General features: G+C 44.9%; 1 protein-coding gene across 8 annotated transcripts in view; it reads left to right on the top strand.

Annotated features, from left to right (window-relative positions):
• Positions 1-1,304: 1,304 nt before the first annotated feature.
• LRRC2 (leucine rich repeat containing 2) overlaps positions 1,305-19,911 on the top strand; it is a 30,334-nt gene continuing 11,727 nt past the window's right edge. The window contains exons 1-6 of one of the 8 annotated variants that reach the window (XM_081071416.1): positions 1,315-1,484; positions 12,089-12,131; positions 12,257-12,400; positions 14,566-14,773; positions 16,711-16,867; positions 18,770-18,906. In XM_081071416.1, the coding sequence (XP_080927542.1) occupies positions 12,276-12,400; positions 14,566-14,773; positions 16,711-16,867; positions 18,770-18,906 (627 nt within the window). In that variant the 5' untranslated portion in view covers positions 1,315-1,484; positions 12,089-12,131; positions 12,257-12,275. Of the gene's footprint in view, positions 1,485-3,456; positions 3,595-5,653; positions 5,725-5,917; positions 6,011-8,160; positions 8,465-12,088; positions 12,132-12,256; positions 12,401-14,565; positions 14,774-16,710; positions 16,868-18,769; positions 18,907-19,911 lie in introns of those variants that run through there. The other 7 variants (XM_081071417.1, XM_081071412.1, XM_081071415.1 and 4 more) reach the window with 7 other exon arrangements.

The raw sequence follows: 19,911 nt of genomic DNA, 5'->3' as shown, positions 1-19,911 counted from the left end.
CCAAGTCCAGTCACTGTTTTCAATCTTTAGTTGCACAGCCCACCATCCCATGTGGGAATTGAACCTGCAACCTTGTTGTTGAAAGCTCCTGCTCTAACCAACTGAGCCATCCAGCTGCCCCCAACAACAAATAATTTTTGAGTGTAAGTATGATTCATGCAATATTGGAGACATACTCATATAAAAAAATTATTTGTTTATCTGAAATTCAAATGTATCTAAAAAGCATTTTTATTTGCTACATTTCTCAATCCTATTTGGCTATACACTGTAGTGTGAGGAGCCTTCTCCATCATGAGCATCGTGAAGGCATCGTCCCAGTGCATTTTGAATTTTGAATGCATTTGTGGGGAAAAATATTTTTTCTACTTAAATATGATTAAGCTTTTGAGTAGTCCACTCTCATAAATTGAAATAGTACTGAAGGAGTATCTGAACTGTAACTGCCTTTTCCATTTATATTCTTTGGTTCAGAATACCATAAACAAAACAAAACAAAACAAAAACCAAACTAAACATTAATAACTAAATAGGTAATTTATGTTATTTATCAAAAGAGAAAAATAATATAAAAATTCTATCCTAAGTAATAAAAAACACAGCCAACACCTGAGAGGTCTGATTTAATATAGTCACAAAGATTTATTTGAGCCCCACCAACTTAGTATATAATTTTAAATGATCATTTCACTACAAAGATCAACAAATATAAATGTCAAAAAATAGAAAAAGTTTCACATAGCAAATTGTCTTTTCAAAAGCAAACCATTTTGTAGTTAGAGTTATTGTGCATGCATTAGACAAAGGTGTTTTTCTGTTTAGGGCAAAACATGGTATGAGTGTTGCCATGAAGGAAAGGGGTTGTTTGGACTATGGGGGAGGCTCAATTCCTGATGATTAAATAATTGTCAAGTTGTCACAATGTTGGATGTCGGCAAATCATATTTGCCTAGTGAGTAAAATGTCTGAAGAGAAACTAAATTCACATATGTTTTAGGAAATTGAAAAGAAAAAAAAAAGTAAGGAGAAAATCAAACCCTTTCACATCTGTTGCTTCATACATCCCTGGGTCTCAGGGCTTTCTTATCCTGCTTTTTGTGCGGTTCCTAGATTAGAGTGCCCAGACAGGGACCCTTCCCTTCTCTGGCCTGTTGTATTGAACACACTTCAGGATTTCCAATGTCAAAAGGCCGGGCCATCTGCCCGGGAGATGCAGGTAATCCTGGGTTATAGACTCACATTGGCCGGCTTGTCGTTTGCCCTGCGCCAAGCCCTCCCCTACGAAGTCCTTTTTGTCTCCTGCCGGTCTGAGTCACATAGAATAGATAGCTAGTTTATCAGCACATGTCCCCCAGATCATGTTTTCAGCTTACAAATATAGCCTGTTAGCGCACAGGCAGAGGGAGCTCCGGCGGTTGGAGCGCTTCCGGCTCCAGAGTGTGGCGGCGGCGGCGGGCAGGGGCTCGGCGGCGGCGCGGTCCCGGGTAGGTCGGGGCCGGGTGGATGGGGCGCGGGGGCGCGCGGGAGCGGCTGCTCCCGAAACCCCGCGCACCGCAAGGATGTGGAGGGCGGCGCCGTGTGGCTGGGGGTGGGGCAGCGCGCTCCTTGTTTACGTCTTTCCCCCTGTGCCACGGAGGATGGGGGTGAACATCCCCGAAGGACACAGGACCCGGGGCTGAGGATGACGCAGTAATCTGCGTCACAGGACGAGGGCTGAAATTGGATGGGGAAAGAGACCTGCCTGCTGCTCTGGCAGGGTCCCCACGACTCCCGCTCCTGGGTCGTGCGTTACTCCCTGCACACTGCCCTGCGGCCCAAGGCCAAGCTCCAAAGTTTCTGGTCCGAAGTGCTGTCCAAGGGACATAAATCAAGTTTGTTTTTGTTGCCTCCAGTGCCGGGAGGGATGATTGACAGCGGTTCGGGAAGTCTTTCCTGCCGGAGTCTGTCGGGCCCCTGGCTGGTGGAGAAATGATTGGATGCCCAGGGGAGAATTGTCCGCCTCTGGAAGCAGCTCAGCTGTGCTGGCAGCTCTCCTGCTGGACCGCATCCTCTAACATAACTGGGGTGTTGTCCAAAAGACGGGTGCTATCTATGCCTGGTAGAGAGAGAGAAGTCCTCAGATGCTCATGCACCTCTTGATTTTTATCTTACATTTAATTGGTGACAGTGTCTGTCTTGATTTCTTTCTTTTTTTTTAAATAACACATTTTTAAAAACTTTACTAGGTGCCAGGTACTATCTTAAGCATTTGACACAATTTTCATGCGTGATCCTCTCACCCATCCTATGAGTTCCGGGGTGCTGATACACTGGTGCTGAGCCCTGAGGTTCAGAAAGGTTAGGTAACCATTTCAGGGACATGCAGCAGTAAAGCGGGGGCGGCAGGACTCCAGCCCAGGCTGGCTGACTCAGACATAGTCCTCTTAATCCATCTGCAGCCTCTGCCTCCCCTGGTTGGATTTTCTACTTTAACAAATTACCATAAAAATAATGGCTGTGCCCAAGGAATCCCTGATCATGTGACATAAAGTGTAATTTAATTCAGAATTTGGCTAAAATATTGTGACTAAGTGTAGCCCCTATACTAAGTGACCTCACTTAGCCCCTATTTACCCCACTGTTTCTATCAGAAAAGTCACTCTGCGTTCCAACCCTGGGGTCCAGCCAGTGGCCTTATGTGAGGATAGAATGGAATTTGTGTGTCACTAAAACCCTTTGTGTGCCATGTGACCCCCACTGTGCCTGGTGTCACCAAAAGTTCCTACTGGTTACTGTGATGCCCTTGGATCCAGCAAGGTTGATGATAAGTGTCTTCTTCACATGGCAGATAGACCTGGAAGAAGGCTGTGGAAGGTCTGGAGCTGGTCTGCCTAAGGAGAAGAGGGGTTCTGGGGACTCTGAGGAGCAGGCAGGGAAGAGGGGAGCCAGGCCCCTCTCCCCATAGCTGGTTCAAGTGACCCCTGACACCAGCTCTGTTCCCCTCCTCCGACCTCCTCCCTGGCTGCTGACCCTCTTCCAGCCTTGAAGAGGGAGGGAGCATTAAGAAGGGTTTGGGACCTACACTGTGGACTTGGTTGGGCCTCCTCCCAGATCCTTCCCATCTTAGGTTCTCTCTGATGTTAGCCCTGTTCCCACCCCCCTGCCCCTAGCCCACTTTGTCATTTGACAAGCAGGGAGAGGACAAGGTGACCAGAAAGTCCCCCCTCCTGCCTGGAACCCTGGCATCTGACTTCTGAGTGGAGACTAGTGTTCTGGTGCCAGGGGACATGTTTTTCCAGTCATGCCCTCTGGCGCAGGAGAGTGGATGGTTCTGTAAAGTACTTCTGATAATGCCTGGGTTATGGAGGGAGCATGGAAAATTATTTGCCCTTCTTGATGGTCCCTATGGGAGTATTCCTCCCCGCCCCCCCTCCCCCCACACACTTAAGGGCATCTCATCTCTTTTGGTTCCCACAGCAGCTCATTGAGCCTCTGTTGTTGAATCCACACGCATTGAAATGTCTCCCTTTCAGCATCTGCTCTCCCCTCTAGATTGAGAACTCAGAGGCAAGGTCATTCATCTGTCTGCACCGAATGAGTGCCCTTAAATATCAGGTACGTAGGGTTCCCAGGAATCAAAGAACAGAAATATACACCAAGTAAACCGGCACAATGCACAGGGTTTCTTTGTTGAGGTTCAGAAGCAGGAGCCTGGCATCTCACAGCTCTCCAGTTCCTCCCGTCTCTTACTGGGTGACTGCTCAGTGTGGGGGATGGAGAGGGCTGATTTGAGGGGACCAAGCTCAGGGTCCAAATCTGGGGCCTACCAGGTCACTGCTGCTGTCAGTAAACCATGGCTCCTCTCAACTCGGTCGATGGACAGATGAAGTATAATTAAACAAACGATCAATTAATTCAACTTTTATTATGTTCTGTGAAGTAAAGAAGCAAGAGTCTCAGAGAAAGAATAACAGGCGATCTACCTCAGATAAAGAGGCTGGGAAGGCTACGCTGAGAGGAGAACACTGAGGAGAGAATGCTGGAGCTGAGTTCAAGGTGTATGTGTGAGGGGGAAGCCACATGAATGGGGCAAGAGCACCAGGCAGAGGGAGTGGTGTGTGCAGAGTCTGAGGTGGGAAGAAACGCGGTTGGACAAGCACTGAGGAGGAGAAAGGTTGGGATGAGTGAGAGGGGCTGGCCCAAGGCAAATCGTTGCAGGGTCTTACTGGACCCTGTGAGGAGCTGGCATCTCCCTCTCATTCCAAAGGGAAGTCTCTGGATGACTTGAGCTAGGTGGCAGTGTAATCTAGTTCTCCTTGGAAAATGACTGTCACTATTGTGTGGCAGATGGATTGGATGTGGGTGAGCGGAAGTCAGGAGACCAGCTGTGAGTTTTGTACAACTGAGGCCAGATGTATGTCCTCTTAGACTTAGGTGATAAATTTTGTGTGTGTGTGTGTGTGTGTGTGTGTGTGTGTGCGTGCGCGCGCGCGTGCAGGGGATGGGCAGAGTGAGGAAACAGAAAGTATAAAGGAGCAACTTCAAGATAAACATGAAGTCATTCTCAAGATGGGAATTAAGGCAGCCAGGGAGGGACAGATTCTAAATAAGTAAATTTGGAGGGCATCATGTTTCTCTGAGATACGTGTGAGATATCCAGGGGGATATGTCAAAGGAAGCAGCTGGATATAGACACCAGATGTACTATAAAACAAGGCACTTATATAAGTGCCTCTTATTTTACTGTCCACCATATTAGCTATTTATTGCTGCATAACAAAATCACCCTGATGCTTAACAGCTTAAAACAACAAACATTTATTATCTCACAGTTTATGAGTGATTCTGGCTCAGGGTCTCTCATGAAGTTGCAGTCAAGGTGTCCCCAGGGCTACAGTCATCTGAAGTCATCTGGAGGGTCTACTTTTGAGAGAGCTTCTGCTCACATGGCTGTGGGCCGGAGGCCTCAGTTGCTTCTTCATAGGGCTGCTTGAGCATCTTTATGATATGGGGGCTGATTTCCCCAGAGCGAGTAATGAAAGAGAGAGAGAGAGAGAAGCCTTGTACAACCTAATCTAAGAAGTCACACTCTGTCATATTTTATTCATTAGAAGACAGTCACTAAGTCTAACCCTCGCTCAAGGGGAAAGGAATTAAGCTCTACCTTTATAATGGGAACAATATCAAGGAATTAGTGGGTATAATTTAAAGCCATCACATCCACCAAAGCAAAATATTTCATATTTTGTGGTTCACTAAAGCTAGGATTAGTCAACTACAACCCACAGGCCTACATGGTTTGTGTATGGCCCGTGGGCGCCGCTGGAACAGGCTAGCACTGGGAACCATGGAGACCAAGCCAGAATGTCCCCCTCTGTCCTGTTCCCCCTCTGCTCTCAGTGCCTGTCCACCTGGGCTGCCCAAGGCCCAGGCTGGCTGCCATCTACGTGTTGGAGACGCGCTGTGGCAATGCAAGTGGTAGAATCTCTGCTCAGGAGATGGTGACTTAGCAAGTCACCTCGCCTCCAGCCAGCTGCCCGACTGGAGATGACTGGGTGGGGAGGACACACAGACATCTATCTGGGTGTCACTGGGGCAGAGAGTCAAACTGACTGCAGTAGGTCCCTCCTCCTCGGCTCCTCTGCTTACCTTGGCCCCGTCGCTCTTGTCCTGAGAATGTCTCCAGCAGTGGCACCTGGGCAGAAGCTTGGAAGCATGCTCATTGCTCTGGCAGGCCCACCCCAGGTAAGCAGGGAGGGGCAGGCCACGAGTTTTCTATTAAGTAGGTACCTACATAATACCTTTGATTTTGCTAGTTGGCCTGCAAGGCCTAAAATATTTACTATCTTGCCCTTTACTGAAGTTTGCTGACCCCTGCAGTAAAGCAAAAGTTTTTTCCAGGAGGAATTTACAATTTACTTTTCCACTGCCCATCTAGTCTTTGATAGTTGACATTTTCACCCAAGACCTGGAGAAGAACAAGCCTGAGGACGTGCTGTGCCCCAGGGGCCTTTCTGTGGCAGTGAACAAGGTCATTGCTCTCCTCCCCTCTCACAGCCCCCGCTGTTTTCTTCTCGCTGTTTTCTTCTCGGGAAGACGCTGTGTGGTTGTGGACCATGCACCCAGACCTAGGGAGGTTTGTCCTCGGGATTCTGCCATCATCAGTCAGTGCCAGGTCTCCAGCAGGGAACTGCACTCAGATGTCTTCTTGGATCTTTGCTGTCAAATTCAGTGAGGGCCCAGGTGAAAGCTCTGCAGTCTTATGGTTCAGCAGAGTCTACTTGGTTGTAGTTTCCTTGAAGAGGCGGTAGCTTTCGTGCGTGGAGGGCCTCCAGACTGGATCCTGTAGGTTAACTCTTCTCTGTTCTGCTTTGGTGGAGTATATCCTGGTGCTATTTCCATAGTGCTGGAGAAAGTTCATGCTCAGGAAATCACATTTATGCATTTGCTGAAAGATTGTGTTGACTGGAGTTTACCCTACAAAGAAGAGAATAGCTTTGTAAATGTGCCAGAGATCTTCTGTCCTCCAAGTTGCTAAGTGACTGGCACCTGCATCTGTCCCTGAAGTCTGCCCCCTCTCTATTTCCTAAGGTGGCTTTGTTTCTGGATGGGGGCGGGGGGCCTCCTACCTGTCCTGGAGTGACTCATGGGTTCTTGTTGTAAAACCACTTTCCTGATCTCAGCACACACCCATGGGGCTACTGGGTCGTGGCTTAAGGTAGAACCTGTCGGTTGTCTTAGGGAGGCCTGGCCTCAGCCCTGCCCTGCAGAAGACATCAGCAGCTGGGCAGGAACTGGCATTTAGGACCTGGTACCTTAGCTTTCTGGGATCTCTGGATGTTACATGTAGATCCCTAGCAAATGTGGTCATCACTTGCTGTGCTTAGATGCTTCAGTTTTTATTACACACATTTGCAAACAGAACATCTTACAGACAAAGACCCTGATTTAAATCCTGGCACATTTAAAACCCTCTTACCTGAGGAATAGAATCTCCTTACCTGCTTTGCAAAACACAGGGCAAATGGTGAACGTGGTTAGATGACAGACAGGATATACTCTTTCCCACTAAAATACTGAGACTAATATTGATTTACAACTGTTTAAAAATAGAACAGGAAGACATCAAGGAGAGACCGTTCCTCTGAGATGAGAACTTGAATTACATTCCTCCAAAGTAATGAGCAATGATTTTTTAATGCAGGGGCAGTTAATGTACAGATCTGGTTGCTTCTCAAGGGTTTACTGGCCTAAGAAAATGAAAGCAACTCAACAGAATCTGAATCATGTTGCTCTGGAGCCCGCACACCCTGGACGGTGAGCCGTTCTTCCAGCTTTAACAGCTCTTGGCTGTCTGGGATGTTTATGGCATCGAAACTCAGTTCACTGTACTTGGTTGGCTTTTATGTGCCGACTTAGATTGTGTGCAGAGATTTTTTTCAAGAAGCTAGGCTGCCTGATTCTTTCTCTTTTAAAATTTTTTCTCCGTTACTGGCTATGGACTTCCATCTCTTGTTTTCAGCCTGATGCTTGGCATTCCTGTATGGAGGCTTTTATGTCAAAGCCTTAAGACCTCTGCAGCTTAGGTGCTCCTTAGCTGAAGAAAACAGTCAGGAAAGTGGTAAGAGGCAAATTAAACTCAGGGGTGTCTGGGTCTGGGCAAGAGGAGTTGGCACATTTCACCCAATCTCTCCCACAAAATGCCACTATCAATCCTTGGCAGAACACATGGGGCAGCAAGAGGAAGATTCTGGAAAGCAAATGCTTGCAAGAGAATGAGGGAAGGACTTTAGAATTCAAAGCACTGCGGGATCTGTGGTGTGCTTCCTGTTTTTGCCCTGAACTCAAGGCAGCCTGAAACCAGAACTGGGCCTGAAAGCACCTAATTTTGCTCCAGGAGGTGGGAAAGGGGACTCCTCATGCTGAGAGAGGGGTAAATCTGTGCTGATCTTAGTTTCTTTTTATTTTCTCGATCCTCTCCTGCCTCAGACCCATAGGATTTTGAAGTAGGAGCAGTGAGGGGGTTGGAGAAGGTTGGGAGTAGAGAAACTCAGTCACCCTAAACTTTGAGGAGGAGATCCTTCCTTTCTGATCAGAGGAGCTGTGTTTCTCAGGGGATGGAGGAAACTCTCGTTGCTTTCTTCCTCTCACAGTCTTCCTATTGCTTGACCCTGAGTTCAGTGAAGGAAGTGCACAGAAAAGCAGGATAACTAAAGCCTCAGGCTTCTGGAAGGACCAGGGAAATCACAGAGAGGGAGAGGCTCCGGAGAGCAACCCTGCAAGGTTGTTCATGAACTTCTGGTCTCATTCCCGAGCTGCACACCTGAATCTGACCCTACCCAGCATGCCGGTCTGTTGAATGGACCCCTAGGAAAGACTGTCAGCGCGTCCCAAATGGCCACTGGGTGGCGCACATGGAACAGCGGAACAGCACTGCAAAGTCAAAACTGATCTGACGCCAGGAGTCACAGCCCACAGAAGGCAGGTTAGAGTGTGAGGTTTGAACCTGACCTAATTGATCACCTACTGTGTCAGTTATCGACGTATTGCCTTTCAGCTCTGAATGTACCTTTCAGTGTATGTATTCTGTGACATATAGTGGAATTCCTTTAAGTATTTGTCTTTTAAAATGAGCACCATGTTAAAATTTCTCAGTAGGAAGACTGTGTGGTAGGAAGAGGCTTCCTGCCTTTACCACTGTGGGCAAGGGATCAGCAGTGTGAGATAGGTATTGGAGCCTGCGCCAGCCACAGGCCTATAACACGGTCTCTTTGCAACCTGGCAACCTTGGCTAGCAATAGCCTTTCTGCAGCTCTCTTGACCCTCAAATAGAGCTCTCGTGTAGCCCATGTACTCTAAAGGCCTCCTGCCCATGCTCGTACTCCGACTTTCTCTGCTGGCTTCCACGTGGACTGCACACAGCCTCCTGTGGTCTGAAGGGCCACATACCAAGCTGCCACGCCTTCGGCAAGTGCCTGTATAGTCCATGCTCTGAAGGCCTCTTTCCCCTGCCGACATCTAACTCCCACTGTCTGCCCACGCCATCACTTGCTGGTCAGCTAGCCTTCCACTTGCACTTGGGGGAGTGGTCTAGTAGTAGCCTGACTAAACTAGAGGACTTCTCTGCTATCTGGCGGCCTAAGCCACAACTCCTAAAATGAGGTCTGAACCTCTTTCTTGGGTACTTTCCCTTGCTCTGGGGTATGACTGGAAAGATAGGAAGTATCAGCAAAGTAATAGAAGATATAAAGAACATGAAATAGACAATAATTGAAATAAAATACTTCCTGGATAGGCTCATAAGTGAAATAGAGATGCCATAGAGAAGGTTAGGAAACTTGAAGATAGATTGCTGGATATTACTGATTGAAAAAAAAGAGATTCATAAAAAATGAACAGGGCCTCAAGAATCTATGGAACAATATCAAAAGGCCTAATATTTGTGTTTTCGTTGTCTCAGAAGGAGAGAAAGAGTGCAGTGCAGAAAAAATAGTTGAAGAAATAATTGATGAAAATCCCCAAATTTGGTAAAAGATAAAAACCTACTGATTAGAGGAGCTAGGCAAATCCCAAACAGAATACACCCAAAGAAATCCATGCCAGATTCATCATAATTAAATTGAGGAAAACCAAAGACAAAGAAAAAAATCTTGAAAGTATTGAGAGAAAAATGATGCATCACCTGTGGGAAAATTATGATTCAAATGACGGCAGATTTCTCACCAGAAACCATGGAGGTACAATCATTTTAAAATGCTTAAAGAAAAGAATTTTGTCCACTCAGGATTCTATATCCAGCAAAAATAATCTTCAGGAATGAAGGTTGAAAAAAAGATAGCCTCAGATGAAAGACAACAGAGAATTTGTCAGCAACTTCCTCTAAAAGAGTTGTTAAGGAAAGGAAGCTTTTTAGACCAAAGAGAAATGATAACAGGGGTAAACTTGGGACAACAGGAATGAAGGAAGAACAACAGATGTATGTATCAGGACAGATATCATAGGCTAACTTTCTCCTCCTGAGTTCTTTAAAACAAGTTTGATGATTGAAAGCCAAAGATATAACATTGACTGATACAATAACACAGAGGACAGCTACAACATAAAGGTGAGAGCATCAGGGGCCCTATATGGTAGTAAGGTTTCTACATCTCACTTAAAGTGGTAAAATACTGTTTCTAAGTAGCCTATGAAAGGTTAAGCATGTATCTTATATTCCTTAGGGCAACCATGATAAGGAAAAGGCCACACAAATAAACATGGTAAAAAACACAATAGAGAATATAAAATGGAATACTAAAAATTGTTCAGATAACACAAAAGAAGGCAGGAAAGTATAAAAGAGAAAAACAAAAGAGGGATCAAACAGAAAATGAATAATAAATTAATTTCGACCTAAATGCAAACCTGTCGGTAACTACATTAAATATAAATTGCCTAACATACCAATTAAAAGATGCCGTTAGAATGGGTTAAATGATCCAACAATATGCGGTCTACAAAATCTCAATCAAACATAACCACATAGTTATGGTAAAAGTAAAAGGGTGGAATCAAGAAAGTGAAGAGACAACTTACAAAATGGGAGAAAATTTTTGCAAATCATATATCTGGTAAAGAACCTGTATCCAGAATATATAAAGAACTATTACAAGTCAACAATAAAAAGACAAATAGCCTAATTAAAAAATGGGCAAAGGCTCTGAATAGACATTTCTCCCAAGAAGATATACAGATGGTCAACAAGCACTTGAAAAGATGTTCAACATCATTAGTCGTCAGGGAAATGCAAATCAAAACCACAATGAGATATCACTTCACACCTACTGGGGTGTCTATATAAAAAAAAAAAAAGTGTTGAGAGGATATGGAGAAACCGGAAACTTCATACATTGCTGGTGGGGATGTAAAATGGTGCAGCTGCTTTGGAAAACACTCTGGCAATTTCTGAAAAGGTTAGATGTAGAGTTATCATATGATCCTCCAATTTCACTCCCATGTATTTACCCCAGAGAAATGAAAACAGATGTCTACACAAAAACTTTCACCATTTGCTCCTTTGTTAGAAATCTTCAGGTGAAGGGGTTTCAGGAGAGACAAAAGACAGTCTCAGATGTCAGAAATTAAAGAAAAGAGAGGAATGAATTGGGGTCAACATTTAAGGTCTCTACCCTAAAATTATGGACCACAAATGTTCAGCTGCACAAACATAAGCCAGTTTTCCACCATATTGGCAAGCCATTAATGGAGAGTACACACTTGAGTCAGAAGATTAAATATTTGGTTTTGCATGCCCATTGACTGCTATTTGGAAGTGGAACAGAGAATATTCAACAGCCCTACTATTTGTCAACCGACACTCTGTGTGTGTTTGTGCAAATCAGGAAATGGATTTAGCCAGATTTCGATGCTGTAGGTAGGGGGAGTTTAAAACAATCTCTAGAAAGTTATTTTACTTATATAAGGGACATAAGTATAGCTTAGTGGAATAAACATTGGAATGTATATTTGTTCTGATAATTTTCTCAGTGAGTCAATAATCACCTAAAACACACAATAAAGATGAGTTGCAAAAATAAAAAGGAGAGAAAGCTCATTGAGTGGTCTGAAGGAGAAGCAATCTGGCAACAAAGATTTATGGAGGGCCTACTATGTGCCAGGCACTGTGCTACTTCTCACTAAGATGTGATGGCCGAGGTGTACCTGAGGCTGACTTTCTTTGTACTTGGAAAACCACATGAACAGAGGTCAGCAGGGTTCATGTTGAAGGGGAACCTCACAGAACATGTCTATAGGATGTGTGGTCAGTCCCAGGTAGGAAAATACTCAGCAGGGCTTGGTGCAATGTTTGCTTTTGTTACTTAATGGTGGCTAGTGTGTTGTCTCAGATAACCAGGTGTGTGCGTGATTAACTCATCAAGATTACCCTTGAGTATATGACAACCTACTGGGAAGATTGGTGCTAGTAAACTCAATAGCATCAAACAGAAAATGAAGCTTGAGGAATGCCCGGGGGCTTTGGGAACCCACAATTCAGCTGATGGGTAGGGAGACAAGTGTGATTTCTAGAAGAGATGACCCCAGGGTGCGTGTTGCCCTTTCACTTACACAGCGCTATTAGACCTCGAGAATATTAGCAAACTGCCATCCTGGAGGTAACAAGGCATTTCATCATTATTTATGACAGTTGATTCATTCTCGTTTCATTTGAAAGTTCATGGTAAAACTGTTTTCTTCTGTGTGTGTATGAAGTTTTCTTCTGTGTGTGTTTTTTAAATAGATAATTTCACGCTCCCAAAATGGGACATAAAGTGGTCGTATTCGACATTTCTGTCGTCAGAGCTTTGTGGGAAACCCGTGTCAAGAAGCACAAAGCTTGGCAAAAGAAGGAGACAGAAAGGATCGAGCAAAGCGCATTGGAAAGGTATATTTTTTCCTGTACTTGCTTGTAGCTTCTTTAGCGAATAGGGACCCAGGCAGGCAACAGTTGCTTTGTGGAGGGGGATGGGTGGGGGTGTTACCTTTCTTCTGTGGTTTCTCACTGTCAGTTACACCTGCTTGCCGGACTTCACAGTCTTCACACTGTTGCCCAGAACGAACATTTATTCCTATAAAGGAACACCCATAGCTGTAAGGACCCGCATGCATCCCTGGCACCATGCTAGGCACAGGGAAGCCAGCGATGACATGGTAAATTCCTCTACAGGCAATTCTGTAGAAGACTGCTGAGCTGGCTCCCTAGGCTGACTGAGGCTCCCCACGCCCCTGAGAGCTGTGTGATGGCTGCTCTCTGTCATGCACTGCAGCCCTCACCGGCGAGCTGAATGCTAGATAAGACTCACTGTGTTGATGCCATTTTTACTTGGATTGTAATTTGACTGCTTTTATTTGACTGTAAACTCATGAAGTATGAGTAAAAGAGAGAGATCGTGTAGATGAAAACTAAGCTGAGTGCTTTGGAAAAACGACCTGTGTGATAAATATGAACCATATCATTGAATTAACACCATCCAAGACTGATGAACGTATGACCAGCTGGGAAGGTTGCACACCCAGGTGGCTTTGTACGTCTGTAATTTTTATCCCCTGTGAAGAAACCAAAACTGGAACTCTTGGGTGATGCATTTATGCGTGTGGTTTATCGGAAAAGGCAGAATGGGATTCTGAAGGGTAGACCCATTCTTGAAGGAAGCCCATAACCCTATACCAAGTTGGCAAATGGTGATATATTCCTATGCTTTAAGTTCAAAACAAAATGTGTGAATGCCTCTTTATGTTTGGCTCTTCACTTTTATGAACTATTTGGATAGGACAAATAGCTATTCTGCTCCTGCTTGATCATTAAGCTGCTACTGTAAGCGTCACGGCTGTTCCAGGTGGTGGTTATCATTATCCCCAGTTTGAAGACCAGGGAGTTGGGACCTAAGTAACTTGCCCAAGTGGAGACAGTTGGCAAGTGGAGGATTTGGCCAAGCCCTTTCTCCAACATAATGCTGGAATCACAGGTAGCTGGGACTTCTTTTCACTTGTCATTTAGCATGTGTGCTGCTCCAGGCCCTGTAGAGATCAGGGCTGCAACTGCAGCCTGTTTCTAGAATAGCCCCCTTCTAGCAGCCCTGCATCCTGCCTGCCAGCACGTCCCTGAGTAGAGCCTGGATGCCTTCCTCAGTGTGGAATGCACCAACTTCCTATCAAGGGCTGGCTACCTCGTCTGAGACAAAGTCTATATCTGATAGCTTGGAATGAAAACGACAATGAATCCTATTTTTCTACTGCACAGAATATTAGCCTATTAAAGGCCCCAAGCAGATATCAAATCCCTAAAGGGAAAAAGGCCCACCACGTGCAAAAGTGAAAACACTGTTCTAACAACTGCACTGGTATCAGAGGGCAGCAAGACCTGGTCCATCGTCTTCATCGAGCTAATAATTAAGTTGGTGGGATAAGGCATAAATGTGGAACGTTATAAAATGATAGGTCAGAAAATTAGCAACAAGAAGGTACTGAGGAGTGGTGGTGGTGGTGGTGGTGGTGATGATGATGGTGGTGGTGGGGGCTGGGAAGAGTCCTGCACCAGCTCGAGTGTCTGACTGGACTTGGAGTTTATGAATAACAGGTTCACCTACAGAAGTGAAATTTCTCAAGATGGCTGATGGGTGATATTCTAAAGTTAGGTATTTTATAAACGGGGGCTGCCTATATATTTCTATCCAAATGCTCTGGAAAGATCAGCAAATTCCTGTGGGCTTGCATTTTTACAAAATTTGGGTTGGCACCATATCCTATCAAAGGAAATTGTGTTTAATCAAAAACATAGGTAATTTTAGGAGAAAATTTGGCCAGAAATCCCCTCTAAGTCACCTCCTCTACTTTTTTTAGTCAAGTTGCTAATAATTCACAGCTCCGAGGGTTTAAGGTCCCTTTACGTTCTCGTTGGCAGGAGAAAGGAAAAAGGAGGGGCAGGGAGAAAGTGAGGGGCGGTGAAGTTGCCAGCAACGGGAAGGACTGCGCCTGCACACAGGTGGCCTTCTCCAGATAGGTGATGGCAATGCCGCGGAGAGTGACTGCGGTCTCTGTTGGGCTTTTTAGGATAAAGGAGGAGTGGAACTTCGTGGCAGAATGCAGGAGGAAAGGCATCCCCCAGACTCTGTACTGCAAGAATGGCTTCATAGACACCAGCGTGAGGATTCTGGAAAAGATCGAAAGGAACTCTCTCATAAGGCAGAGTTCACCTTCCAAGGAGAGAGACAAACAGAGCAGCGCATTTGTGTTTGAACTTTCGGGGGAGCAGTGGAAGGTGAGTCGATGTGTTCCTGTCTCTGTAGCCAGTGGACACTCAGTGCAGCTCTGTGGCTGATGTCCACTGCTAAGCTGAGCTTGACAGGATGGGTCCTGAACCAGATTCTCGAGTCTCCTCCTCTGTGAAAGGCAGGGTAGCCCTGGATAGAGCAGCGGGGTCCATTTAGATCCCTCCCAGGCCAGAGGAGTGGCTGGGACTCGAGCGGGCCTCACCAGGATGGCACAGTCTTCAAAATGCTTCAAGTTGCTGCCTTTCCCCCAGACGTTTAAAATAACTCTTTGCTTTTTTTTTTAAAAAAACAAATGTAGACTTTCACTTATCTAACACTCCTCAGTGGGTGGTGTCTTTGCTGACTTGCCACAATAGAGTAGCAGAGGAATTTCCGCAGATCCATTAGCTGGTTTTTCTCTTGGATTCTGAGGCCGGAACAATGATGTCGTCTCTTTCTTTCCACCTGTTCACAGGTGCTTCCTGTTCTCACTCCCCCAACCTGCTGCTTTGCTTGGTGAGGCATGTCCAGGGTTGCCTACCACCGTCCGTTTCCTGGTTGGAGCGGTACCTGGGTGGGGGTGCCATGGGCCAGTAAACTCTGGCTGGTGTCCATTTCAATGGGACAGGGTACTCTGGGACCTGCCCTCCATCTCTTATGAGCCTGGGGTGACCTCCCTGATGGCCTAGCTCTTCATTTTCTCTTAGCTGTACGACCCCATCTGGTCTGGTGTGGGTTGCATTCAGATCAGGAGGTGCCAAGATGGTTTTACCAGGGCTGGGGGCAGGTTGCACAGGGCTCTGGGCTTGGTTGAGTGCTCTACTACCACTGTCTTGAAATTCTTAATAATTTTTAGCAACAGGCCTGCATTTTCATTTTGTATTAGTTCCTGAAACTACGTGGCTGGTCCTTACCCTAAGTGACTCATTTAAATGTCTTTGGGTTTTGGTTTCCTCTTTCCAATGGGTGTGAAGAATGTTCACTCTGCCTGTCTTATGGGACTAATGTGGAATCACATTGCACATTGTGGGTGAAAATACTTTTGTAAGTAAAAAGCTTAACCCGTGTATCCAATAACAAAGCACATTATAAGTACTGAGAGCGAAGAAAAAGGGCCACTGTGGACTTTCTGATGGCCACCTCCCCTCTTTGCCACACTTTGCTGATGGTGCACTGTGGTCAGCTGCATGAGGTCAGGAAACACATGTGCCATGCTCATCTTTGTTCCATCCCTTCAGTGCTGACCACAGCTCGCTTGCGCAGGGGCTGGGTAAACACTTGGTGAACCGAATTTCTTCCATCGGACAGATAGCCCCTCTCAAGTCAACACCGTTACAATTTTATCCAGAACACCTGAGCGAGGGGAGGCCTTGGAGACCGAGTTCCTCTCTGTCACTTCAGATGCGAAGGCCCAGGTGCACCGGGCCCGGAATGCTCGCTGTCTTTCTGGTGTTCTCTCCCTCTTCTAGACTCAGAAAAACATTTAGAAATTTGGCCCAGCAAATATCCGTTTATGAAATATTTTTAAATGCAGCTAGAGAGGAAGGGAAAGGCAGCACACATTTAAAAATCTAATGCACGGACAGATTTTATTTTTAGAAGATGTTAAATTGGTACCTTGTAAGTAAACAAGTTACGTCATGGCTATGGGGATGAGCCTGGTTGTCTGTGTTCACCAGGCGTTTGGTTTCAGGGAGGTTATGACTTCGCAGCAGTTTTGAAATTGGGCTAATCTGCTATTGTGAGATTAATGATGACTACAGCGTCCCTGCTGTCTCTTTGAAATGGCTGGAGAGCTGGCAGTTAAGTCTAATGCCCTCACGGATGCTCTCTCACTTCTGGTTTTTTAAATAAATGCACGGTTTTCCTTGGCTCTGTGCACACTGCCACTCATCTCCATCGTTTCGAGGACCTAGCGCTGACTGCTGTAATTCATCCGTTTTAGGAGCTCCCAGATTCGTTGAAGAAGCAGACGCACCTGAAAGAATGGCACATAAGCAATACCCTGATTCAAATCATTCCTACGTATATTGAGCTGTTCCAAGCAATGAGAATTCTGGATGTGCCAAAAAACCAAATCTCCCATCTTCCAGCTGAAATTGGTATGTTGCTTAGCAGGAGCCTTCAGGCCTCTGTCCTGGTAAGCAGGCAGCGGGTGGGCAGGTGATGCTGTGAGAACTGCTTCCGTCTTCCTCCTGTCCCAGGCAGTTGCCGGACAGGGCTGTTTCCTGTGTTCCTAGAGCTGCTTGTCCACAGTGTCCCCGAGCTGTAGAATTACAAACTTTGCAATGAGATGTTTATTGTAAACATAAAATACAACATATTGTTCCCATACATTAGTCCCTTGATAAGTTTAGCTTATTATGTCGTTTTGATCAACACTTTATAATTCTCAATCATTTCGTTGTTGAAGGCCGCAGTGATCATTACTGCTTCTCTTCCTTTTGGGGTGTGAGGGGTGAAGGTCTAGGGGCTGCACAGAACCCCATTCTTACAGCGCATGCCCAGAACTAGTGGTGTGCCACACTCATGTGAAAATTCACCAAAAGCCAGGACAGAAGTAAGGCAGAAGGTGGCTTGTTGGGCGTCTGACACTCGAACATATCTTGCTGGATGTGCCACGTCTGCAAGGCCCTGACCACCTTTATTCCCAGGCTGGGGTGAGGTGACGTCACCCCGACGAAGAGCACACTTGCTTACTGCTTGTTATAAAATGAAAGAAATTTATTGCTCACTGTTTTGGAGGCTAGAAGTTCAAGATCAGGATGCCAGTGGGTTGGGTGAGGACCCTTTTCTGGGTTACAGACTTCTCCAGGCATTTTCACAGGGCTGTGGAAGTCATTAGTGTGGTCATGTGCTCTCCAGGCTTCCCCCAAAGAGAAACAGTCTTTATTTTATATTAGCCCCTTTATCCATCCTGCGGCTTTGACTGCAGTACATGACTATAAGGCTCGCAGCGTGTATCGGGTGCGTATGTTAGAGGGCCACTGACTTCAACGGCATTGGCATTATCTTCTAACAATCAGCGAGGCCAACAAAATTAACTCAGAAATGGCCCTGCCTCCAATACACTGTCTTCGTATGTTTCCCTTTCTCATTTATAAAATGGCAAGAGATTTGTATTTTGACTGCCTACTCTGTAGAAGTAACCAATAATTTTGGTTTCCTAATTTAAAAAATTTGGCCAAGAATGCTAACGTGTTCAATGCCTTAGAACATTCATGACATGATTTTTGGAATATTAGTTATATTTGCTCTTGTGCTAGTTTCTGGTTTGGAACTGGTTATGTCTTTATTCAGTCAAGACAGACTTGGAATTTTCTTGATTGAATAAATGCAGTATTTCTCCATCAATCCAATTGTTGCCTGTTTTTCTTAGCATGTTCACTTCCTGCCTGTGAAAGGGACTTTCTTTTTTAAAGCATATTATTTAGGAAGCATGATATGTCATAATTAAATCAATATAGATATTGAAACCAATGATAAATGAATCCCATGCACTCTATATAAACAATGTACTTGTTTGAATCATTCACCACATACAGAAAGCTTTGTGCATATTTTGGTACCTAGCTCACTTCTTGTTAGATAGGCCATAGCTGGTCACTATGCTTTCTGGGAACTGTATCACTCTTCAAAGCCATTGCCTGTTATTTCGTTCATCATCTAATTGCAAAGGGGTTTGCCCTCTGTTGTGCTGGGGCCTGACCCAAGCTTTGTTGAGAACAAACCCACTGCACGTACCTCACCTATAGTTTCAAGAAGGGTTAAATAGGTAAAGAATAAGAAAAAAATGCTCTGATCCAGGACCAAAATACTTAGGATAAATGATGAGCAGACATTTCTTAAAAAGTGCTTAAAAACAAATGCACAATTATGTTTGATGCCTTCCCCGTCATCATTTATACAAATGTTTTACACCTTCGTTTTATTTTTTGTTCTTAAAGGACCTTAAAGGACCCACACTGTGGATGTTAATTTCTTTCTTTTTTTTCTGATGACAGGCCGTTTGACGAACTTGAAAGAACTCAATGTGAGTTTCAACCATCTGAAGAGCATTCCTCCAGAACTGGGAGACTGTGAAAATCTAGAGAAACTGGATTGTTCTGGAAATCTAGAATTAACTGAGCTCCCCTTTGAAGTAAGAGAGTAAACATTTTTGCACTATGATTTACCTTTATTTGGCCTGTGACATGGAACGGTCTATAATATAGGGAAGAAATTTTAAAAGATGAAATCCATCTTTATTATTTCACATTCTCCTGACATTTCAATCACGCTATATCAGCTATTTTGAAGTCTTTAAAATGTTCTTACACTAGACCAGGACCTAAATTAAAGTTCAGAAATTCCATTGAAGGAAAACTAGGCAAAATATCCTATTTTCACATAAGGTCTTTTAATTTAATTCCTATTTAATATATGATGCCTGTTGGCTGTAACGCAGCTCCTGATTTATTTATCCACAAGGTAGAATAAATTGGAAACAGTTGGGAATAAATAAAGGGGGTAAAATTTTAAAAGGTTTTCTATAGTCAACAAAACTTGTAGATAACTAAAGTAGTCCTACCGATAGGATTTAAGAAGTCCATTAATTAAAAAATACTCATAATTTCTTTTGGTCTGCATTCATTGGAGAAATGATTTCAAATCATTTTCTGATAAAATGGAGCAGATGAAAATGAACGGTTTTTATTGCCAAATAAAACTGAACACGCTTCTGTACTGAAGAGAGATAAGAATCTCACAATCCTGCTGGTAATGAACAGACTAAAAATACTATTGCTGGGGAGGGAGGTACTGAGAAGGCCCTGGCCCCTGACGATCATCCTAGAAGGGGTGTTAATCGCCTTTCCTTAAAACTTCTGGGTGGGAGGGAGTGGCTACTTCTACTATCAGCATCCATCTCACCCCGAGAAATGCCAGATCGTGGTCCTGGTGAAGTGGCACCTCTAGGGGTCGTGACTCCCTGCACAAGTGTCAGTCCCCAGTCCTCCCCAGTTTAGAAAATGGTTCAATCTTCTCTCAGATGTTCAGGCTGGAAGCAAGCCAAGTCATCCTTGACCTCTCTTGCTCCCACAACCCATATCCACGCTGTAAGTCACTCCTGCTGGGCGGGCCCCTCCAGGACATGTTCAGTTATCTG

Source organism: Rhinolophus hipposideros, assembly GCF_964194185.1.
Source record: "Rhinolophus hipposideros genome assembly, chromosome: 14".
In the NCBI taxonomy this organism is placed as follows: domain Eukaryota; kingdom Metazoa; phylum Chordata; class Mammalia; order Chiroptera; family Rhinolophidae; genus Rhinolophus; species Rhinolophus hipposideros.
This window is presented reverse-complemented; position numbering and strand designations above follow the sequence as displayed.